The sequence below is a fragment of the Zootoca vivipara genome, chromosome 1, assembly GCF_963506605.1.
Source record: "Zootoca vivipara chromosome 1, rZooViv1.1, whole genome shotgun sequence".
NCBI lineage: Eukaryota > Metazoa > Chordata > Lepidosauria > Squamata > Lacertidae > Zootoca > Zootoca vivipara.
This window is the reverse complement of record NC_083276.1, coordinates 108676018-108701175: the sequence shown is the minus strand read 5'-3', so window position 1 is coordinate 108701175 and position 25158 is coordinate 108676018. Positions and strand designations below refer to the sequence as shown.

The 25158-nt window shown below is 46.5% G+C and overlaps 1 protein-coding gene across 1 annotated transcript in view; it reads right to left on the bottom strand.

The window, feature by feature from the left end:
- The window catches only part of LOC118093527 (sodium channel protein type 2 subunit alpha), a 54537-nt gene extending 48031 nt beyond the window's left edge, over window positions 1-6506 (bottom strand). The window contains 1 exon segment of the mRNA XM_060280265.1: window positions 6194-6506. Coding sequence (XP_060136248.1) covers window positions 6194-6463 — 270 coding nt within the window. The 5' untranslated portion in view covers window positions 6464-6506.
- Window positions 6507-25158: the final 18652 nt, after the last annotated feature.

Sequence of the window (25158 nt, the reverse complement as noted above, 5' to 3'; positions counted from 1 at the left end):
CCTCAGCCCATCCATCCTCACCAGTGACATCACCACTGCAGGAGGATGCTACTGCCTGTCCTCATGTGACACTGCTGCTTCCTTGACTACGGAGGCTGTCATGATGAGCTCCTGAACTTCATGATTAAGCACTGCACTACTATTCTCCACCCCTTCATGGATCACTGCCTTGTCGTGGTGAAAGGGCTTGAATAACTCCAAGAAGCTATGAGCTATGCCGTGCAGGGCCACCCATAGCCGAGAGTTTAGACTAAATGTGATCCACATGGAGAAGGAACTGGCAAACCACTCCAGTATTTTGCCAAGAAAACTTCATGGACATAAAAATGGAGAAGTTTTGAGAAGAAAGTGAGAGCATGCTCTGGTTCATGGGGTCACGGAGAGTTGAACACGACTAAGATGACTAAACAACAAAACTATTCTCCAGACTTCTGGTCACATGTGGCATTGTTCTTGTGGCTTTAACTCTGCAAATTTTGGTGAATTAAAAAAAAAAACCTATTTATTTCAGACTCCACTGCCTCCCAGCTTAGGCCTATGTGATTTTTAAGCTAGAGATCTTTTTTTTTAAAAAAAAAGCATACTTTTTTAGCTGCTAGAATCCACACTGCCGTTTTATTTTGTTTTCTAAAGCGGGTATATTGTAAAACAATTTTGTACTGCTGCCATTTAAAACACCTAGTTTTTGTTTTCAGATGCATTGTGCTTTTATGCGTGGGCCAATGCCTAAAAAGTTTACAAATATAAATACTGCTGTTCTCCTTCGCGGCACCTGGTATGGAAAACAATGCAAGGACCCAGTGACTTTAAGCATCCTGGGCTGCAGCCCAAAGTCATAGTCAGAGTTAGATCAGTTGAAAACAATGGATTTATGTTAGTCACGACTAACTTAATACTTAAGGAGGGACTCCATCACACAGCATATAGTGAAATTACGAAATTTGCTTTCACAAGACGTAGTGATTGACACCAAGTTGGTTTTAAAATGGGGTTAGAGAAATCTGTGGAGGGTAAGGCCATCAATGGCCATATCACCTCCCGTATCAGAGGCAAACTGCTTCTGCGTACTGGTTGCTGAGAATCACAACGGGGGAGAATGCTGTTGCCCTCTGGTCTTGCTTGAGGACTTTCCATAGGCATCTAGCTGGCCACGGTGAGAACAGGACAGAATCACAGAATTGTGAGTTGGAAGAGACCACAAGGGCCATCCAGTCCAACCCCCTGCCAAGCAGGAAACACCATCAAAGCATTCCTGATAGATGGCTGTCAAACCTCCGCTTAAAGACCTCCAAAGAAGGAGACTCCACCACACTCCTTGGTAGCAAATTCCACTGCCGAACAGCTCTTACTGTCAGGAAGTTCTTCCTAATGTTTAGGTGGAATCTTCTTTCTTGTAGTTTGAATCCATTGCTCCGTGTCCGCTTCTCTGGAGCAGCAGAAAACAACCTTTCACCCTCTTCTATTTGACATCCTTTTATATATTTGAACATGGCTATCATATCACCCCTTAACCTTCTCTTCTCCAGGCTAAACATATCCAGCTCCCTAAGCCGTTCCTCATAAGGCATCATTTCTAGGCCTCTGACCATTTTGGTTGCCCTCCTCTGGACACGTTCCAGCTTGTCAGTATCCTTCTTGAACTGTGGACATAGTATTCTAGGTGAGGTTTGACCAGAGTGGAATACAGTGGTACTATTACCTCCTTTGATCTAGATGCTATACTCCTATTGATGCAGCCCAGAATTGCGTTGGCTTTTTTAGCTGCTGCATCACACTGTTGACTCATGTCAAGTTTGTGGTCTACCAAGACTCCTAGATCCTTTTCACATGTACTGCTCTCAAGCCAGGTGCTGAACTAGATGGGCCATTGGGCTGACCCAGTGGCACTGCATTTAACTTCCAGCCAGGACCTGAATGACCATTGTGTGTGAATTTTAAAGACGGAGCCTCGCACCTGAGAACTGGATTTGGGTTTTACCGGCTCTGTCCTTGCAATTATTTGCAAGACAGCTATTGTTTCAAAAAGGAAAAGGAAAAGAAAGGATTAGTCTGCATGCAGGTAGAGCACTGTGGCATTTGGTCAGAACAGCATGAGGATTCAGAATAGATACCGATTGTTATTACAGCCCCCTCATCCCTATTACCTCATCGGCCCTGTTGATGCTTGGAAATGGTTTCCTACAACTGCACAGCAGTAGCTTGCCAGTGGGTGACCATCTGCTTGGCACACAAAATGTTCCAGGTTCAATCCCTGGCGTCCTCCAGGATAAGGCTAGGAATGTCTCCTGTCTGATATCCTGGAGAGTCACTGACAAGTCAGTTTAGGCAACACTGAGCTGCATGGACCAGTGCTCAGTAAAAGTCAGTTTCCTGTGTTCCTAAGCAACAACTTCAGGCCTGCCGTTTTGCAACATCTTCAGGTTTGCAGTTTTATGTGTTTCAACAACATATTCCCCCTGCAGGTTTACTCAGAAGTTTGCTGAGCTCTGTGAGGCTTAGTCAGCCCAGTATGTGTGCTTAGGAGTGAATCCTACACTCGCTTCCCAGGGAGTAAGTCTCATTGAACGCAATGGGGCTCACCTCTGAGTATAAATGTATAGGATTCCACTGTAAAGTCCCACGGCCTTTGAAGCAAAGTCATAGCTGACTGCATTAGGGTGCAAGTGCTTAGCTTATTCATCTAACTGCATTTAAAACCTTCAGTCCTCGTTTTGTACAGAAAAGAGAGGGAATGAACTGGTAAGCAGTCTCTCACGCCTTCAAGTGACATCTCCTTTGCTGTAGCAATGCATTCAAATATGAATAGTTTAGAATAATTGCTTGCACGTGTTCAAGTCTAACATACCTCACAAACTCAGGCCACAAGGGCTGGTTTGCTTTTACTATCGCATGCTATAGGAAGCACTTGAGATATTTGTCTCTCCCCCCCCCCCCCACAAGAGAGTAGACACTTGCATAACTACAATGGCTGTTTTCCTTCATGCCTGCCAAGATTGCAAGTTTTGTTTCTCTGCCAGGTTTTCACCGCTGCTAATACATTTATTCCTCATATTTCATTCTTTTTATGAATTGCTTGTGCTCTCATGTCTACATTTAGCCATCAGCAGCAATCAAGTAACCATTTATATTTTATTCACAATCCTCCAATAACAGCTCCATCACATTTTTTAAAATTTATTTTTAAAAATGCCTTCTCATTTAGAAACAGGGAAGGGGTGGGCGGGAAATCTGCAGTTAAAACTTCACACCAAATTTATGCTCGAGAAGCTTTGCCGTTTGATTTCAGCAAGCGATAATTCCCTGAGTTCCAAGGGACATCTAGGTTTGACCCTGAATACACATATAAGGGGTGAGGTAGAACTAGGGCTTCCTCTCTGCTCAGGGACAAGGTGAGGTGCAGGGGGTGACCTTCCCTCTTGTTTTGAAGACAGCCATGATGTGACCAGCAGCCCTGCACATCCCCGAGGAAGCATAAGCAGGCAAGCTTCACTTAAAACAGGAGGGCCACAGGATTAGCAAATACTGTAGGTGGCCTAATCTGAATCCTTGGAAGCATAAATGACTCTTTCTGTAGCAACAAGAAGTTGCTCCTTCTGATCATCTCTGAGCCCCAAATGTTTGCACTTAATTTTTCGAAATTGCTTTCCCTCTTGCAGGTGTTTTATTCTCCCCCATCTTTCTTTATTTCTCCCCATCTTTCCTCATACACACGTTTCTAGAGGAAAACAGCTTCACCTCCTGGTTTGGGGGAGCTACAAAAGGTGAAGCTGCTGAAGACCATCTAAGTTCCCAAGTGTAGAACCTTAAACTTGTCCCTGCTGAAATTCATTTTGTTAGTTTGCGGCCTGTTCTCCAATCTGTTAAGGTCATCTTTAACCCCAATTCTGTCTTCAGTGGCATTAATGACCCCTCCCAGTTTGGTGTCATCTGCTAATTTGATGAGCATCCCCTCAATTCCTTCATCCGAGTTATTTATAAAGACTTAAGCCCACGACAGAACCCTGCAGCACCCAACTTGTCACTTTTCCACCAGGATGATTAGGATCCATTAGTGAGTACTCTCTGCATTTGGTCAGTCAACCATCTTACAAATCCACCAAACAGTTACCTCATCCAGCCCACATTTTACCAGCTTCTCTACAATAATATAATGGGAGACTTTTTAAAAAGCCTTACTGAAATCAAGATACACTACATCAACAGCATCCCCCTGATCCACTAAGTTTGTAACAATCAAGCTGCTTTGTTTGCAATAGGTGCATGTCTCATAATTTCCTGCTAAAATCCTATAACTTTTCATACCACATATATTCTGAGTTTCTATTGTCCTATTTTCGTTGTGCTATAGAACAAGAGCGCCCATCCATATGGCAATAATGCAGAAATATTGCAGAACAATTATGAAAGCAAAGTGGCATATGGGTGACGCAGTATACAGCCAATACTAAAACACTATTTTTGTGTCAATGACATGTTGCAGAAATTACCTGCAAAAAAACATACAAGCCAACAAGCAACAACCACCCTAAGTGGGGCTGTCATTGTTCTTTTTTCCAGCTTCTGTATTGTTGAACAAATAATTCAAGAGACTAATTAGTTTCCAAAGGGTTACCCTTTAACAAAGGAGATACACAACTTCTTCATACAATGTGAACTTCAAAATTCATTGCTGTAAGATAGCAACTTTAAAAGAGAATCAGAGCAGATAGGCCTATCAATGGCAATGAGTCACGAGAACTTAGTGGAACCTCCACATACAGAGGCATGCCACCTGAAATTAAGGAATACTAGGGAAAAACAACAAAAGAAGGCCTATACATTTGTGAGCTCTGAAAGATATCTGTCTTTGCAAAATGCTGGACTTGGTCTGATGTTTCACTTCCAGTCTGATTGTTTCATATACTTTTTTTTTAAAGAAACCTTTCCTAATATAGTGTTTTCTGTTGAGCTGCCATGTCTGAGGGCTGTTTTATGCTCAAAACAGTAAGATCTGGTCTCATGGGAGAAATCACAGAAATTATCCATGCATCTGCCCATGTATAGCTAAGCAGAGTTAAGTGAAAGCGTCACCTCTCTGTTTCTAATGAAATGGTACATCTACGTCTAATCAAATCAATGACATTTCCAGCCAAGATTAAAATCCTCATGGTTGAGTTGCCTTTTACTTTGCAGGAAAGGGCCAGGCAGAGGGTAAGCTAGGAGCCTTATCTACCTTTCAACTGCAACCTACCATTTGTTTCCCACAGTAAAACAACTCGATTCAGAATAAGTCATCTGAAAGACATAACCTTTGAAAGATAACGATTCTTCATTGAGCGGGGCTTAGTACACACATTGCATAGGAGGGAGAAGTACAGTTCTGCCCTTAAACATTTTCAAAGCGGAAATTAACAGGTAAACTTATGCCCAGCTCCTATGGACTAACACCAAGAGGCAAGGAGGTAATATGTGGAATAAGTAACGACTTCGCACTGCTTCATGGGAAGCCCAGTCCTGATTGTTCTGACTATGGAAGCAAGGAAATGGTGCCATCTATGGAACCGACTGCCTTACGCAACAGTTTCACACTGCATCATGGGAAAGCTGCCTTAGTCCTTCTGAGAGTATTGTTCCACAGCTATTGCTATGCTATTTGCCATCATGGTATTATTAGTTTTTTCTTAATGTTGGAGGCACAGAATTATTTTGCAAATACTGTAAATAAATAAAATCAAACTTTGCTGATGACTGGACAGCTCAGAAACAAAATATGCAGTGAAAACCCTTGTTGCAGAGACATGACATAAATGAGCCAAAGAGCAACTGCAAAATGTACTTAATATTTTTTTAAAAAATTACTAAGAGAAGATGTGCTGCTAGCAGCGAAGTTAATAATGCCTCTGTTCATTCATTTTTCAAGCCCTTCCCTAGGTGTAAGATACTGTAAGCAACAATTGCCACGAAATGCCAAGCATCGTATAATAAAATTGCTTCACTGTATGCAAATATAGAGGAGGGGAATATTATAAACACTATAATATGTAGCACTTATTTATGGGCAACGTCAGTGAAGACAACTAAGAAAAACAGAATATATTGGATAATAAGCGTCAGTACGTTGCACGGGCTAAAAAGCATTCAGCTGAAAGGTTGCAGGGTTTCCATCCCATCCTATTCCAGTGGGACTTGCACTAAACTCACAGCAAAGACTCACTTTTTTGTTAAGGTAGTATGGGTCGAGATCCTCCAAGGGCTCCGACACCATTCCCGGAGGTATGTCTCCATAGATAAAGGGCAGTGATTTGCCAGCCTCCAAGTCACTATTGGGTTTTGGTTTGTTTTCATCGTCGTCGATGTCTTTGCGCTCGTGTTTGGGCTTCTTCGCTTTTTCCTCAGCGATGCGTTGTTCAATAGCTGCCAGCGATTCTTTCGTGAAATAGCGGAAGCTGTCAGGTCCTGGTGGTACCAGCACTGATTGCGCCATCTTTTCATCCTGCACTTCTTAATTACAGTTGTGTCCCATGTATAAAAAAGTGCTAGGAGACACAAAACATAGGAGAGAGAGAGAGAGAGTTATTGAATTTAAATCCCGCCCTTCCTCCCAAAGGAGTCCAGGATGCCAAACACAACCCCAATTTATTTCAAAAAGCATTTTAAAAATGGTCAAGACATTCTAAAAACAGTTATGGTTAAAAAACATTGCTTTATCCAGTGATCTCAGGGTTGCCATGAGCAGTATTCTTTAGCCACCAATGGCCTGGGTAAACATGAATGTTTTCCAATTGCTGAAAGTTAATAATTGTGGCGACAAACTCACCGAAGAGGGTTTTCCACAAATGGAGAGCCACCACTGAGAAGGCTCTGTCATCGGTCAACACCAACTGAGCAGGCCCCGATGGCTGCATCACCAACAAGGCCTCATCTACAAATTATAGGGTCCAATATGGTTGATACTGGGGAAGACACTCTTTTAAGTAATTGGGTCCCAAGCCATTTAGGAATTTATATGCAACAATGAACACGCTAAATTGGGCCTGATAGCTCACTGGCTGTCACACTGGTTGTTTTGATTGATTGATTGCATTTGTATACAGTAGTACTTCGGAAGTTGAACAGAATCTCTTCCGGAAGTCTGTTCGACTTCCAAAATGTTCGGAAACCAAGGCACAGCTTTCAATTGGCTGCAGGAAGCTCCTGCAGCCAATCGGAAGCTGCGTCGGACGTTCAGGTTCCAAAGAACATTCACAAACTGGAACACTCACTTCGGGACCCAAACCATTTGACTCGCAAGGTGTTCAGGATCCAAGGTATGACTGTACTGCCCTTCATTCAAAGATCACATTTTTATGTTCATGACATAAAAATACAAAATGAGAACACAAAATACATAATAAAAATAACATAACATAATAACATAACCAATACTTGCCCCCCCCCAAAAACAACCCCCATTTAAAAGGACATAGAATGTTAATCATCCAAAGGCCTGGTTGAAGAGAAACCTTTGCCTGGTTTCTAAAAACTTATCAAACAACTTGTTAGCTAGGCAGGTGGATGTTTGCTGTAGTCCTCACCTGTAAAATGAGGCGTAATCATCTACATCACAAGGATTTTAAGGGAATAAAAAAAACATTCCTAATACGTTAAGTGCTATTTTATTCTTCCTATGACAGATTAGAAATCAATACAGTTTGCAAAATTACTCAAACACAACTACTCTATGCTAATAACACAGTAGCACATGGTCTCATCAAACTGCACCACTCACTAACCTAGCAGCATTCTGCAGCCGCTGGACTGTCTTCAAGGGCAGCCCCACGTGGAGCACACTACCGTAGTCCAAGCAAGTCACTAGAGAACAGACAACTGAGGCCAGGCTATCCCAGTCCAGGAACAACAGTTAGCTGGAAAACCAGCTAATATGGGCATACACATTCCTAGCCACAGAATCCGCTTGAGACACCAGTGACAAAGTGGGATACAGGAATAATCCCAGATTACGAACCCATTTTTTCTGTGGGGTGTGTGTAACCCCGCCCAGAACAGGTCATATATCCTAGTTCCAGGATATGGGAACTGCCCACCTTCCCACTGCAGGTTTTTTTTGGGGGGGGTTCAGCTTCAATTGAGGGGCTCCCATCCGGTCCAGAGCCGGATTTAGGGGCCCAGAACCGATTCGGTCACACTGGGTGTGGAGCCTCGGAGGCACCACAACTATGATTTGGAGTGGAGCGAGAGGCAACACATCGAGTTTGGGCTCTGCACGGGTCTCCACTGGCATTTGAGACCCCAAGGTCCACTACTGAGTAAAAGGCTGAATTCTGGAATCAGCAAAATAATAATTAAGTATCTTCTCATATTGAAGCAATCTTTCTGCCTACTACAGAAGTGCATAGCACATATGCACATACCCTCCAACATTTCTCTGATGAAAATAGGGATGTCCTATCCAGTGGTGGCCAACTCCCAAGAGACTGCGATCTTCCCACAGAGTTAAAAACTGGCAGTGATCTACCCCATTTTGCGGGGTTCAGGTCAAAGTTGTTGAGTTTTTTCAGGGAGGAGGTAAAATGTTGAACTACTTTTTTTAGGGGAGCCACAGTTGTTCAGCTTCCTTTGAGGGAGCCAATGATCTACCAGTGATCTACCGCAGACATCTAGTGATCTACCTATTGGGCATGCCTATATTATTATGGGACGCGGGTGGCTCTGTGGTCTAAACCACTGAGCCTAGGGCTTGCCAATCGAAGGTTGGCGGTTCGAATCCCCGCGATGGGGTGAGCTCCCGTTGCTCGGTCCCAGCTCCTGCCAACCTCGCAGTCCAAAAGCACGTCAAAGTGCAAGTAGATAAATAGGTACCACTCCGGCGGGAAGGTAAACAGCGTTTCTGTGCGCTGCTCTGGTTTCGCCAGAAGCGGCTTAGTCATGCTGGCCACATGACCTTTATAAAACTGTATGCAGACAAACGTTGGCTCCCTTGGCCAGTAAAGCGAGATGAGTGCCGCAGAGTCGTTCGCGACTGGACTTAACTGTCAGGGGTCCTTTACCTTTTTATTCTATTATTATTATTAATATCATCATCATCTTATTAATACCCCGCCCATCTGACTGGGTTGCCCCAGCCACTCTGGCCAGCTTCCAACACATATAAAAACATAATAAAACATTAAACAATAAAAACTTCCCTATACAGGGCTGCCTTCAGATGTCTTCTAAAGGTTGCATAGTTACTTTTCTCCTTGGCTTAGAGGTCGCTTAACTCCATACCCTTAGGGATGTCCTAAGGAAAAGTGAGACATTCTGGGGTCAAAGCAGAAACCAGGACGGCTTCTGTGAATCTGGGACTGTCCCTGGAAAATAGGGACACTTGGAGGGGCTGTAAGCAATACCCCTTCAGCCACCAGGTCAAGCAGTTTTTGTCCTAGGAAAATAGCTGTCCTGTCAAGACATAAATGCCATGAGGCAAGGGGATTTTCAACGTGTGGCGATGGGGGCAATAGCTGCCTATGGTGACAAAAGGTCACCCCAATAAATCTGGCATATAGTCTGGCAGCTACCTTTGCTGGTATGCTGAGTCAGCTAAGTCAGGGAGTGTTTTAAAAAGAAGCATTTCCATATTACAGTATTATGGTACAGTCTAAGGCTGGAGGGGTGGGATTTGCTTCACTTCCTGTTTACTGCTGTTGCCACCACAGAGAGGCCATTACTGTCACCTAAAAGATTCAGTGGTATGGCACTCCAGCTGCACCCATAGGAATGTGATATATATATATACACAAAGAGCAAGGAATCGGGCTTGGACACTTGAATACAGCACCGTCCCGCCAAAAAACTTTACAGTACATAAGATTTAGGGATGGGAGGAATCCTTAATTGAATTATGGGCTTCCTCTAATAACAACAGTCAAACCCTATTCTTAAAAATTAAGCCTATTACTTTCAATTGTAAGAATTATTTTATTTCTCTCTCTCCCAGAACTGAGAATGGAAATCTTTTCAACGCATATGTCACTGAAAAATAAAAATAATCCGATGAAAAAGATGCTTAAAGCTTAAATCCGAAGCGTAATCTGTGCCACATCCTATTTTTGTTTTTATATACATATATATATACATAGATACATTATATACATATATAAACCAAACCAACCACCCTGAACAAACAAAACACATTATCCAAGCAATTAAATAGTAACAGCAACAGAAGATTAACAGCTTGAGTGCCAGATGATCTATTGGAATAGCAATGATAAGATGAATATGGCACGCGGCAAGGGAGTCTGCAGCCTAAAAAATTATCTCCCGCCCCTAGGGTATATACATAACAAGTGTCCACCGGCTTCGCGCCTCGGAGTCCTCCTCTTTGGGGAATAGCTGCAGCCTATCTCTCCTCCCTCTCCGTCTCCAGTAACACAGACAAACACACCACACTCCTGCAGGTGTGCACCAGGAAAACAGGTTTTGGTGCCGCAGACGAAGCGCACCTGCGACGCCTCCGATGTGCAAAGCTTCCCTGTCACAGGCAAAACACGCGCGATCCAAAAAGGCGGCGACCGGAGCGTTAGGAATAAAAATGGAAAAGTGGGTAGAAAACCATGTCTAGGAAATAGCGCGCGCGCGCGTGCACACACACACACACGGTCCTTTTGTCAAGACTGCAGACGCATAAGTCATGCATTATTACCCTTATTATTAGGATCGTTCACTTATGGGGGTTTGGCACACGATCCTCGTGAAGATGCAGCAAAAACGCCACCATCCTTTTCCCTTCTTTATTTTGCGCGCGGGGGTGGGGGTGAGGGTGGGGTGGGGCGAGTAGTGATGTTGCTTTTAATTTTTTTAATGTGATTCTCCTTCAACAGACCACACCTAACTTCCTGCTTAAAGGATCTTGGTTACTGAAGTAAAAACTAGCATTTCCTGTGCAAAGAAGGGCCACTCGGCGCTAGAAACGCCACAAGGTGGCGCGCGCACGCGATCGCAATGCGTTGGGCGAGAGATCTCTTTGCGGGGGACGCTGGAAGAAGCCTCTCAGATCTGAGCTGTTTTTCAAGCCCTAAGGCTTTTGGGTTTCAAAGTAAGGATTTTAAGGGGGGGGGGCGTTTTCTTACGCTCCCCCAAAAAAATCTCCTAAACGATGCACCGTGGTTCACCAGAAACAAACAAGAAAGAAAGATGTAAGTGAAGCTGATTAGCAGACGCGGGTGAACGGAGCGGGTAGTTTGCGTACAGAAGCAGTTTTAGGACCAATCGGGATTAATGTGGAATATGGCACGTGTGCGCGGTATTTGGAAGGCTTTCCAGTTCAAATGGTGCATCGGGAAGAAAGAGAAATGAGACTCAGTCTCATGGTCGTAGGTTCGAGCCCCACGTTGGGAAAAAAAAGATTCCAGGTTTTTAGGGGGTGGACTAGATGACCTTCGTGGTCCCTTCCTACTCTACAATTCTGTGGTTCTATGATTCATATTAAGATGCTCCAACGTGTTGCCACCCACATCACACAGGGGAGAAAAAAACTCTTTACTTCTTTAATGCTATGTATAATAAAGTATGGGATTCGCTGCCACAAGCTGTGGTGGTGGCCTCTCCTCCTGGTGCCTGCAGGAAAACTCACTGAAATTTGTAGTAGCGCTGAAACTTATGCCTAATCTTTATCCTCCCGTTGCACTTGTGCTTTTACATATAGATTGGAATACTCGCTGTAAGCCATCCTTCCTTTCGCACGGTGCAATTGCACACAGCAGCACCTGTTTTTGTGGAGACATAAGTTGTGCTTCTTCATTTTCTTGGGGAAAAATAAAATAAAATAAAAATGAATGAAAGCTTTCCCCTATCGGAAGCCTCTTGTGCACTGCATGGATTTCATCGCATGAGGAGAAAAACAAACTCCTCTTAACAGGGAATCTAAAAAGCATCCCTTGCCATAAATGATGGAGTAGTGACTTTATAGAGCCTGTCTGACTGAACTGCGTACTCATCATCAGGCTCCAGAGACCAGGAATAATAGTAGTGTGCAGCTGGCTCTTTGTGCTTTTGTGTGCGGGTCCCTGGCTCCACATCACAATAGGTGGTGGAGGGTGTGGGTGCCTGGACTGTTGCTGCACTAGGGTGAGAGAAGCCAGGCTTGCCCACCTATTGGCTGTTCCTTCCAATTCATGCTGAGTGGTGACATTTTGATGATGCTCAATATGGCACTGCATAGCCTTTTTGATATGTCTGGAGAGAGTGGCGACGTTGGACAGGACTTTGTAAGGGTGCCGCTGCGATACACTTTACATAGCGGAGCCCTTGATTGACACAGTGGAAAACTCGCAGGTGCCTAGATATTGACCATTGGCTCTGCTGGCTGGAGCCGATGCAGGTTAAGAGTCCAGTGACATCTGCAAGGCCACAAGTTCCCCACCGCTGGCCTAGAAGTTTCATCAACTGCAGATTGTGACAGTCTACTTTCTGATGGAACAACTGCTCCAGTCAGTGTATGCAACAGCTTTAAATGGCATGGGACAGGCACCCATGTCTGGCAGAAATCAGAGACGTCTTAGCAATACTGTATCTCCCATGCACAATGTTCTGCTGCTCTCTCGCTCTCTCTCAGTCTCTTGACATCAAGAAAATGTGTAAAACTATGGAATTTCCTCTCCAGGGAGCTCCAACAACCTGTGTGTGGCCCCAAGGAGTGTTTACAAGCAATGTCTTGTGTTTCTTTCTGGGCTGGCTTTGGGAACTATGGTTAAAAGATATGTAGATGCTTATTGTATTGTATTTTTTGTTCTGGCTTTGTGGTTTTCTTTCTTTCTTCTCTAATAAATTTGCAATAAACCTCAATTTAAAAGGATACAGAGGAAATATGTGGGTTTTAAATGCTTCTTGCATTTCTAGCTATGGAATGTTTTGCCCTGGTAATGGACTGGACGAGAGCCAACAAACTGAAGCTCAGTTCAGATTAATTCATTACATGTCTTTAGGTGCAGGCAGAAACGTTTCTCTTTAACCAGGCCTTTGGCTGATTACATTCTATGGCCTTTTAAATGTGGGGTTTTTTGGGGGGGGGTATTGATTTTTGTTGGTTTTTTTGTTTGTTATGTATTTTGTGTTCTTATTTTGCATTTTTTGTTGTGATTTTTGGATGAAGGGCTGTATACAAGTTTTATCTTTATTATTAACAACAACAATGGAATACAAAAGGGAAAAATTCCTTCCAGTAGCACCTTAGAGACAAACTAAGTTTGTTATTGGTATGAGCTTTCGTGTGCATGCACACTTCTTGGTATCTGAAGGATTTTTTCCCCTTTCGTTTCAACTACGGCAGACCAACACGGCTACCTACCTGTAACTAGGAATACAAAAGGGTATTTGTACATTTCTCCTAGTATACTGGCTGTCCCAGATCTTCAGGATAGGGTGGGATATACACTGAGAGTAGTGTGTAAGAATGAATGGAGCCATCTCTCCTGAAGGAGCCTACTTGCCTGTTCCTTCATACAAAATGAGAAATCCATCAGTATGTGGGTGCTCTTTAGATATTTAATAGCCTATCTCCTGATATGTCACTGAGACTTGGTTAGTCAGGTTAGAAGAATAAAATCAAACTTGTTTAAAGTTCAGTCTTAATTGCACTTCACAGTTAAAGGCAGAAAGTAGACAGGAGAGCTATTATATGCTTTCTGGGTATGCCAATGACAAGGCAGGTTTTCTTATTGATTTTTGCCTGCCCTCACTTCAGCTTCTGGTTGGTTAAGGGACTTAAACTAGCAATTTTGTCTGTCTCCATAGCTCTGTGTCCTGTTGCTTTGACAACAAAGCAAGATGGATAGAGAGTAGTGGGAAGAGGACTGGTGTACAGCTAAAAGAAAAGAGAACAGGAACTAAACCGGGATCACGTTTTTAAATAGGAAAAGAGAGAGAGAGAGAGAGAGAGAGAGAGGATAGTCTTTTTGCAGAAACCACTGTCTCTCTGCAGAAAGCACTTTTAGAGCTGTCCAATAGGCATGATGAAATACAGAACTGCTTATCCCCGAGGTAGTTAATTTTCAAGAGTTACATAAGGAAAGCTGAGTGATTATTAATGTATGGGCCTGCATTTCTGTGGGAGTTAAAACCGAATCTCTTCGTGTGTGTTAATTTCTGCATGGATAATCTTAAAAGAGTCCTATCAACTGTGCTTTTGCACATAGGTAACTTGGAACTCTCTGTTTCTCCCACCGCCACCCAAAAAACAGGGAAAGCCACATGACCCTTTGTGAGAGTAAACTCTGGTCTTAATTTTTGAGCAAAATGAATAAGACAGGTGGTGGCAATTTAAACTCAGATGGCAGGAAGTGCACTCTGGAGTGTGAGAGAACAGTGGATATAGAATACAAGAATCGAAACATTTGTATAGCCTAGGTAGAATGTGGCGATTATATCATTTGGGTGGGCAAGTCCTGCAATACGTTTTAAAATCCATTTTAAAACAATCCAGCAGCCTACAGTGAAGGAGATGTTGACGTCTTCAGATTATCTGGATTTTCGGCCTGCTTCTTCCGTACATCATCCACAATCCATGCACACTGCTGCGCTGCAACATCCAAACGTCTGTGAGCGCAGAGGCCTTTCGCTTTGAGCAGCAAAACAGAGGAAGCTCCTTTTGTCTTCTATGTGCTGGCAGAACTTTGTATTCTGTAGCAAGCAATTGGTGAGGGTAGCAGCTTGTGTATGGAAAGAGTGAGCAGATTCTTCAGAAATCCGAAGATGGTAAAAGCCATTTCACCGTAGCTTTTTTTTTTAGGCCATAGCAATCAATATTAGCTAGGGCTGGAACAAAACTGCAGACCTATGATATATTTAAGAGTACAATGTGAATGGGGAAATTGTTCAAAAATATCTACAGCCACATGTGTGCTAGCGGATAATATTACACCTGCTTGTTATCAGAACGGGCATTCACATCCATGGGAGGGGACCCCTTTTATTTCCTCTGTTCCAGGATATATCGCTAACAAGTATAGAGCAGGAGCCTAAAGCCAATCATGCAGACAATTGACATTTATCAAGGAGCAGGTGTGTTTGTGTAACTCAGAAATCAGCCCAGAGAAACACTCTAGATAGCCATACCTAATTTGGACCACGTGCTGCTATCAACGTCTCTCTCTCTCTCTCTCTCTCTCTCTCTCTCTCTCTCTCTCTCTCTCTCTCTCTCTCTTTCTTTCTTTCTTTCTTTCTTTCTTTCTTTCTTTCTTTCTTTCTTTCGCAAAAGGTCTTTAAAATGTAACTTTCCTGTTCATCGCCCCTGTATGTTCAGGGTGAAAGTTAGGATGGCTCTATGAAATGAACATGAATTGCCGTGTGCTGTACAATGCTGTGGGTACAAGCAAACAAATGAAGGGTGGCTGATACATCTGCATACCTGCATCTTGAGCACAGATATGTACAATGGCGTCTATTATACACTCACTGGGAGAAATGGAAATGAAGCAACCATGTTTGCAGTGTGGAGCATGTGGGATGCAAGTTGTGCTGTGCTCAGGGACTTGTTGGAAGGTTTGTGTTGTGCATCTCACGGCTTTCCTGTTCCTTGAGAATAGCTACCAGCTGAGGCATATACACCAGCCATCTGCAGCAGGGATGAAGAACTCGTACCTCTTCAGACGTTGTTGGGCTCCAACTCCTAGCCTACTGTATGTTCAAGGATGATGGGAGTTGTGGTCTCAACGACATTTGGAGGGTCACAGGTTACCTATGCATAATCTACACAGGAACAAACCACGTGTTGTACACGTTCAATGTTGAGCATCCCCAGTTTTAGAGACCTTAGAGAGATACTGACAGAGTAGGTCTTGCTAGGCTAAACAAGCAAATATGTTGAGTCCCAAAACTTCCCAGCAATGTTTCTGCAGGAGTCCTGTGATGTGCATGAGATCACGGAACCCAAAAGACACACTTTTTTGGAAGAGAGTACGGCTCCAAAAATGTATGTTTTGGGGCACTGTGCAAGATTGGAAATGCCTGGAAAAGTGCTTTCATAGAGTCATAGAATCGGAAGAGACCACAAGGGCCATCCAGTCCAACCCCCTGCCAAGCAGGAAACACCACCAAAGCATTCCTGACAGATGTCCTGGCATTTAGAAAGCAAAACTTTAAAAAGATGCAAATTTTACAAGCTGTAATACAGTGAGACATGTGGAAAAGTCCCCCTGCCCCAACAGTCAAAAGTTGTTGAACTGAACTATGTGGGGCAGGGGTGGAACCCATAAAATGCACAGGCTACAATCCTAAACACCTTCTTGAGCACAGTGAGAGCAAACATGCATAGGATTTAAACCGCACTGTTAATGTGGCTGAAGCATTATGGCTGAAGGAATCCAAAGCTTTGCCTTGGAAACTTGTTTTTTATTGGTGAAATATACTCGGAGTCGAGAGTGAATTTCATGCTCTTTATTCAGCTCATAGTCATCAAGGAGGAGAAGAGAAGACGAGTGGCTCTTTTCCCAAAACCATCTGCTTATATACATTATTTACACAATGGGCCTTGCGTGATTGGCTACTTCAGGGCTACACCTGTGGGCCAATTATATTGTGGATTGACTTCTGCCTGCAGCCTGATTGGCTGCTCCTACAGGCCAATCAGGTAGCAGATTCACTTCTGCCAGCCGCCTGATTGGCTGCTCCAGCAGGCCAATCAGGTTGCGGATTCACTTCCACCTGGAGTTGGATTGGGTAGCTCCCGCTGATTCTGAATCCTATTGTTCTAGGATTCAGCTCAGTACATAACACCCCTCCCCTCTAAGTTCCAGTCCTGCCCGGGAAGTTGCATTCGTAGTCCCCAAGGTCTGCTGGCCGCCTCCGTGTGCGTTGTGGCCTGGGGTGTTCCTTGGTCAGGGGTTCTGGTTCTGGCTCGTGTTCCGAGGCTGCTGGCTGTGCCGGTGCTGTCTGGTCTGGCGCCACTGAACCACTAGGTTGTAGCTCTGGTTCCGGTGTCCTTCCAGCCTCGGGGCGCCCCTCTGTGCCTACTGCTTCTGCTTCCCCTGCCCACCCCTCTCGCTCTACAGGCCTCACTGCCCTGCTGTCCCCTTGGGACCCCTCTGTCCCGCTCTCCTCCCGGGTTCCTCCTGGGAATCGTCGCCGTAGCTGGTCGCAGTGGCGGCGCCAACATTGCCCCCCTTCCGTTAGTACCTCGTACGACACGGGACCGGTCACCTTGGTGACTGTGGCGGGTACCCATGCTGGGCCTGCCCCAAAATTCTTTGCATACACTGGGTCCTGGGCCACAAATGTCCGGGGGTTCCTGCCTTTCCCCACCACTACCTCATCCTGAGCTCTGTCGGGGTGAAGTCGGTCCAGTCTAGTTGCAAGGCGCCGGCCCATTAGTAATTCAGCTGGGCTCCGGCCCGTCGTTGTGCTTGGGGTGCTGTGCTGTGCTAGAAGCAATGCGGCAAGGCGGTATTCCCAGTCCCCTTGTGTCATGCGGCGGAGGCTGTCCTTGGTGGTCCGCACCATTCGCTCCGCTTGGCCATTGGTGGCAGGGTGGAATGGTGCTGAGCGGATGTGGCGGATGGCGTTCTGCGCTGTGAAGGTCTGGAACTCCTCTGACGTGAATGTGGTTCCATTGTCCGAGACGAGGGTGTCAGGGAGCCCGTGGGTCGCAAACAGCTTACGTAGTACCCGGATGGCTGCCGCCGTAGAAGTGGATGGTACCAGTGCGACCTCCAGCCATTTGGTGTAGGAATCCACCACTATGAAGAATGTTTTTCCCTGGAAGGGGCCAGCGAAGTCCACGTGCAAGCGTGACCATGGATGTCGGGCGGACTCCCAGGGCTGGACTGGGGCCCTAGGGGGATCCGGGCGGGATTCTTGGCAGGTCTGGCAGTGTTGGACCCAGGCCTCTATCTCTCTGTCAATCCCCGGCCACCACACATAACTCCTGGCAAGGGCCTTCATCCTCACTACCCCTGGGTGTGTCTCGTGTAGGGCTGTGAGGACCCTTTTGCGGAGGGGCTGGGGAACAACAACCCTGCTTCCCCATAACAGGCACCCCTTGTGGGCCGACAGTTCATGTTTGCGGTTTGTGTAGCCAGCGAATTCTGGCCCGGGGCTGCTGCTGGGCCATCCTCGCCACACCCAGTCCAGGACCCGGGAGATGACCCTATCTTTTGTGGAATGGTGCGCAACTTCTTGTGCCTGAATGGGTCGGTCGGGAAGCAGCTCCAGGGTCATAACCTCTTGCGCAGGCGCTGGGTCGGGGCCTGTTTCTGGTAGTGGTAGCCTGCTGAGGGCGTCTGCGTGCCCCATCGCCTTCCCAGGGCGGTGGATTAGTGCATACTGGTAGCCGGCAAGGAAAATTGACCACCTGAGGACACGTGGAGACAACACTTGGGGGGTCTGCTTCTCAGGGGCAAACAGGCCAAGCAACGGCTTGTGGTCAGTCACTATGGTAAAGGGCCGCCCGTACAAGAAATCATGGAATTTTTTTACGCCCTTCACGATTGCCAGACCCTCCTTGTCAATCTGTGAGTAGTTTCGTTCGGCTGCAGCGTGCGTCTGGGAGAAGTATGCCACCGGCACCTCTCTTCCATCCGGGAGTTGGTGTCCCAGGACAGCGCCGATGCCATAGGGAGAGGCGTCGCATGCCAGCACCACTGGCAGCCTCTCGTCGAAGTGTGCTAAGACCGAGTTCGAGACGAGCAAGTCCTTGACTGCCTGGAATGCGGCCCTTTGTCGCTGGCCCCACACCCAAGGGGCCCTTTTATCTAGGAGTCTGTGTAGGGGCTCCGCTACCGCTGCCTTATGGGGAAGGAAGGCATGGTACAAGTTCAATAGTCCCAAGAATGACTGAAGTTCGGGCTTGCTCTTGGGCGCTGGGGCCTCACAAATGGCCCGTACCTTGTCACCGGTTGGATGGACCCCTTCTGCGTCCACCTTAAATCCCAGAAAGTCCACCTGCGGCACTCCCAGTAAACACTTTTCCCGCTTCACCTTGAGGCCCGCCGTCTGGAAACGGTGCAGGACGGAGCGGAGGCGGTCCTCAAATTCCTCTGGTGTGGGCCCGGCGATCAGTACATCATCGAAGAAGGGGGTGACGCCAGGAATCCCTTTAAGGAGAGAGTCCATTAGATTCTGGAATATGCCTGGTGCCACGCTAACGCCAAATTGCAGCCGCTTTACTCTGAATGCCCCTCTGTGCGTCACAATCGTCTGGGCCTCTGCTGTGGCTTCGTCCACAGGCAACTGTTGATACGCTTGGGCCAAGTCCAGTTTGCCAAAGATTTTTGACCCAGCCAGGGTGGCGAGGACATGGCTGACCACTGGCACTGGGTATGCATGGGCTGTGAGAGCCTTGTTTATGGTGCATTTGTAGTCTGCACAGATGCGGACCGAACCGTTAGGCTTGACGGGTGTGACAATTGGAGTTTCCCAGGGGGCGTTGGGCACCGGCTCCAGCACTCCTTGCTCCACGAGCCGGTCCAATTCCTCGTCTATGCGGGGTTTCAGGGCGAACGGGACCCGGCGGGCCTTGTGCCTGATGGGTCGTACAGCGGGGTCTAGCTGTAGGGCAATGGGGGGTCCTGTATATCGTCCCAATGCCCCATCGAAAACCCCTGGAAACTCTTTGCATATGGCGTCCACGTCCACTTGTAAGCTAGTGCGGTTCACCCCGGTAATGGCTAGCCCCAGAGGTCCAAACCATGCCAGTCCCAGTAAGCTAACGTAGGGGCCCTTAACTACCAGCAAGTCCAATTGTTGCTTTCGCCCTCGATATTGCACCCTGAAGGTTCCCACCCCCATAGTAGGGACCTTACGTTTCTGGAAGTCCCGGAGGGTGAATGGGGCCGGCCTTAGTTTGGGACCCCCATTAGGGCACAGTTCCCTTAATGTTCGGGCCGAGATTATGGATAGAGTTGAACCCGTGTCCAGCTCCATGCGGCATGGGGCTCCCTCTATCTGTACCTCTATATAAATTTTCTCTGTGCTGGGATGGGGCAACTGGAATACCTGATAGTCTGTGATCTCCGTCGAGTTGCCTTGGTGCATGGTGCCGTGTGACCTGGGGCTCCTGGGTCGGTCATCTGATGCTTGTCGACGTGTGAGTCGAGCCCGACACACCCGGGCGATGTGTCCTAATTTTCTGCACTGCCTGCACTCTGCGTTGCGGAAACGACAGGTCCTCCTCTCGTGGTTCTCCCCGCAGCTTGCACAGTTCCCTCCTTCTCGTCGAGGCTGCTGTGGTGTGTGTGCTGCTTGAGTGCGCCGCTGTACTCTGTGTACTTCCTCCCTGTCAGATTCGGATTCGTCGGTGAGGTCTTCGTGGTAGACCCTCGGTTGGGATGGCGGGGCCGGTCGTGCCTCTTGCGTTGACCTCTCGGCGGCTTCGGTTGCCAGGGCTTCCTCCAGAGCAATCTGGAACGTGAGGTCTTTTTTGGCGTAGAGGCGTCGTTGCAACATCTCGTCCCTCAGGCCACCGACGAGGCGGTCACGAAGCATGTTCTCCAATTCTGAGAAGTTGCATAACCGGGCGGCTTGGCGGAGGGAGGTCACAAACCCAGTTATGGTTTCCCCCGGGGCTTGCCGCTTTGCGTAGAAGGCATTTCGGCAAGCTACCACCGAGGGCTGTGGTGAGAAGTGCTCCTTCAGCCGTTCCATTATTGTTTTGTAAGAGACGGTAGCGACATCTCTAGGTGCAAGGAGAGCCCGGGCGATTTCAAACGTCTCCTCTCCACAGACGCTGAAGAATGTCGCCCTCTTCATGGCATCGTTGGTGACTTCTTTCGCTTGCAGGAGGAAGTTGAAACGGGCGGCGTACCCTTCCCAGTCTCCTGATGCTGGTTTGAATGGCGAGAAGCTGCTGTCGGTTGCCATTCTGGGTTCCTTGGGTCCTGGAGCTGAAGCCTGGATGCACGGTGCGATGCAGCGGTGCAGCAGGTGGCGGTGCTGCGGTGCAGTGCGTGGTGGCGGTCAGCTCAGCAGGATCCCACCTTCGTCGCCAGTGAAATATACTCGGAGTCGAGAGTGAATTTCATGCTCTTTATTCAGCTCATAGTCATCAAGGAGGAGAAGAGAAGACGAGTGGCTCTTTTCCCAAAACCATCTGCTTATATACATTATTTACACAATGGGCCTTGCGTGATTGGCTACTTCAGGGCTACACCTGTGGGCCAATTATATTGTGGATTGACTTCTGCCTGCAGCCTGATTGGCTGCTCCTACAGGCCAATCAGGTAGCAGATTCACTTCTGCCAGCCGCCTGATTGGCTGCTCCAGCAGGCCAATCAGGTTGCGGATTCACTTCCACCTGGAGTTGGATTGGGTAGCTCCCGCTGATTCTGAATCCTATTGTTCTAGGATTCAGCTCAGTACATAACAATTGGTATGCTTGTAAATATTTTAAAAATACGACAACTCCGCAGCATGCATTTCCTTCACATTAGATTTTTTAGGGTTGTATCCAGCACTGTATGCCAACACTGTAGCAGATTTTGAGGGTGCACAGGGAAGAGAAACAGAAGGTTGCAGGGCATGAGCGGAAGTCTGCAGCGCTGGCAGAACAACAGCGTTGCACGCCACCTTTACACCCAAATGAAGGCACTGAAAACAGTCGTCATATTAATTGTAACATGACCATGAAGAGCCGTGTGCATAAATAGATGGGCTCCCTAGGTATAGCAACCTGGGAAAAAGTTAATTGTGACTCTTATTTTAGATTTGGATGGTATTGTATCTATCTTGGTTGCCCAACCTGACATGCTGTTTTGTTCGTTTGTTGCGCTGCTAGTTAATTTTATGAAAAGGTTGACCTCATTTCCACATCACCTTAATCTGTAGTTAAAGAAAACTATGGTTTAAATGTGAATAGGCAGTAGGGCTGATGCAGACTGTGGAAATTGCAATGCTTTGCTCCTCTCCTGCTGCTGTTGCCTTGCCCGAGAGTAAGTCATGGTCTAGCTTAGTGTTACGAGTGAACCTGTGCTTGGTGTTTGTTTCTCTCTGGACCGGCCACAAGATTTCTTCTTGTTTACCACTCATGGTTTCTTTGTGCAAAACAAACCACAAGCCCAGGGTTCAGAAGGAATGCTAAGCTAAACTATGCTTCAATTCCAGCAGGAGCAAACGCCTCCATGATTTCACCAGAGTGTACTTGTACTAGCACACTGCATGTTCATATTTAAACCTTAAACTGATGTGCAAATGAGGCCAATGACTTTCTAAAACTGGGACATTTTCTGCAGAAAAATGAAGTCAAGGGAAATTTTTCAGCCCACCTCCCTGGGTTTAACGCAGTAAGAATTGTTAGACAGTGGGAGAGACTCCCTCCGGAGGTGGTGGACTCTTCTTCCTTGGATGTTTTTAAGCAGAGGTTGGATGGTCATCTGCCATGGATGCTTTAGCTAATATTCCTATATTGTGGGGGTTGGACTAGATGACCCTTGGGATCCCTTCCAATTCTACAATTCTATGATTGGTAATTCTATAACATTTATTTGGCACAACCAGCTAACCAGGAAGGATTAAACAAATGCAAAAGCTGTGGCTAAATATGCAAGTCATCCTTCCCTTCCATGTGTTTCAGTAAACAGGACCCCCCCCCCCCATTTTATTGGGGCACTTGGCAAGATTCAGACTTGTCATTTTCAAACATGATAAATAGTCATTCTGTTTAGATTGCTCTTGCATGCAGTCATACATTGAAGGCTACTGGTCTCCATCTCCTTGGATTCAACAAAGGCTCCAAAACAATATGAAGCATGACTTCAAACAAGATTAAAAAACACAACATCCAACCATTGAAACAGTTCAGCGGCATGCATAAAAATATCTCCGTCTAGGCTCGCACCAAATGCCTGTGTGAAAATATGTTTTCAGCTGATGTTGAAAAATAACCGGGGGGGGGGGGGAGGCACCGCAGAGAAGACCCTTTTCCACTGAAAACGCAAAAAAGCAAACAAACAGCCCACCACAAATCACAATACTGCGAAGTGTGCATTCGTATCCCAAACAACTAAAAACTACCTAAGAAAAAAACCACCCACCTTAAAAGAATACTAAAAAATAAAAATAAAAAAATAGCATGACATGAAAGTGATTTGAAGAAGAAACGATGGACTGCTGCTAAGTAACTAATGATGCCACAAAACTGTAGGTGTATATTGCAAGCGCAATTGCAATGAATGCTGGGGGAAGGGGAAGCACTGCCATTTTTAAGACACATAATACAGTACTTTGCTCTTGTGAAGAAAATGTGCAGGCTGCACAGCAAATATACCTTTGATGTGCAAAACCAGCCCCGTGCAGAATGAATTAAAGAGTCCACTTTGATATTGCAGTTGAGGGTGGGGAATGAGCCAAGTGTGTGTAGCAAGCTGCAAGAGAGACGTTAAAAGTTTGCAAACAGGGACAAAGCCTTTCCTGGATTGGCCGGCAGGCATCTCATTTAAGAGCTCCTGCTTAAGAGAGGCATTTGCTGAATGCGATTTCGTGGTCCTTTTGCTGTGTCACCTGAGAATGCCAAGCACAGCTACAGATGGGATTAGTCATCCTGCACTGCTAAAAATGTTGATGAACGAATGCAGAGAATGGATGGTGTTGGAATTCCAGGTGTCAACAGAGAACTGGAGAGGGGGAGTATGGGCATGGCTTCCTCACTTTTCCTCTGTGTTTAACGTACAAAAGATATTCTACAGGGAGATTGTCCTACCCTTTAGCACATCACTGAATCTTGATCATAGCTTAGGATGTTCAGGCACTACCATGCCAAAAAAACAAACCAAACAAGGCAAAATAGGTGTGGCTCAGGCAGAAAGTCCCCAGTTCTGTTTGTCTACAGGTTGGGCTGGGAATGCCCCATCTGAAACTCTGGAGAGCCAGATGAATCAGTCATCTGACTCAGTACAAGGCCGCTTCCTATGTTCCCAAAACCTGCCGTCTCCAATAGAGCAGGAAGATCCTTGGCTGAGACTCAGAGAGCCGCTGCCAGTTGGTGCGTAGATAATACCGATCTAGATGGAACAATTGTTCCGACTGGCAGTTCTTATGACCAGCCTTCGTCTGGTGCTGCCTCTGAAGGTGGATTTGGGTCTTGCAGCTGACAACTTAAAAAAAACGTTCCATCTTTCCTGCACAGATACCCCACCGTTCTTCTACAATGGAACACAAAGTGATGCACGCATGGTTCCTGGTTGGCCACCCAGCTCAGCACTGACCTGACCCAGATCTGCAAGGTGCCTTCAGCTCATATCCTGAGACCACTGTCCCTAGACCTCGGCTCCGTGAGCAGGTCTAATCTTCCCCCTACCCCTGCGCAAAGCACTCTAACCTTTGGGCCATCGCTGTTGTGTATTGAGTCAAAGGATTTTATATCTGTATTATTATTGTCTGTATTTGCATTAGGATAAAGTAACTGCCTTTTGGTCCCAGAGGGTACAGCTACTATTGGTTCATTTAAGCTGCTGTATTTGGATCCTCTGTCTTATTGGTTTCCTCCAAAAGGCAGCACTGTGATTGCGTGATATTGTTCCCTCCAAAATGTATCCCTTCCTAGCTAGTCCCCTGTCCCTATAAATGTAGCTTTCCTCTCCTCAGTCTTCAGTCTTGTTCACTTTAATAAAGAGCTGTTACTAGAGAACTGTCTCCAGCATGTTTTGTCAAGAGAGCTGAAATCACAAACCCCACGTCACAACAACTGGCGACGAAGGTGGGATCCGGAATGCTGAGGAGCGGTTAAACACAACCCTGCCTCAGAGTCCGGATTGCAGCTGAGAACAAGACTCACTGGCCAGCTGAGAAGACGACCCTGCCCGCTAGGACAATGGAGAGTCCAAGGGTATTGGAGCCCTTCCAGCCATCAGAGCCCCACACCTGGGAAGACTACGTCGAACGCTTCGAGTTCTTCGCAGTGGCTCAAGGGATCACCGATGCCAGCAAAAGAAGGGCCACATTCCTGAGCTACTGTGGGCCCGAGACCTTCAAGCTAGCCAAGGCATTACTTGCTCCAGCGAAGCTGAGTGAGACATCTCTCCAAGATATTCTTGCCTGCCTAACAAGCCACTTGGCGCCTACTGAGACCAAGATGGCCCGGCGGATGGAGTTCCATAAGAGGCAGCAGCATGCTGGGGAGTCTGTATCCGCATTTCTGGCTGAACTCCGGAAGCTCGCTCAGCACTGCGGCTTCCAAAATCTGGAAGAGACTCTCCTGGATCGGTTTATTGGTGG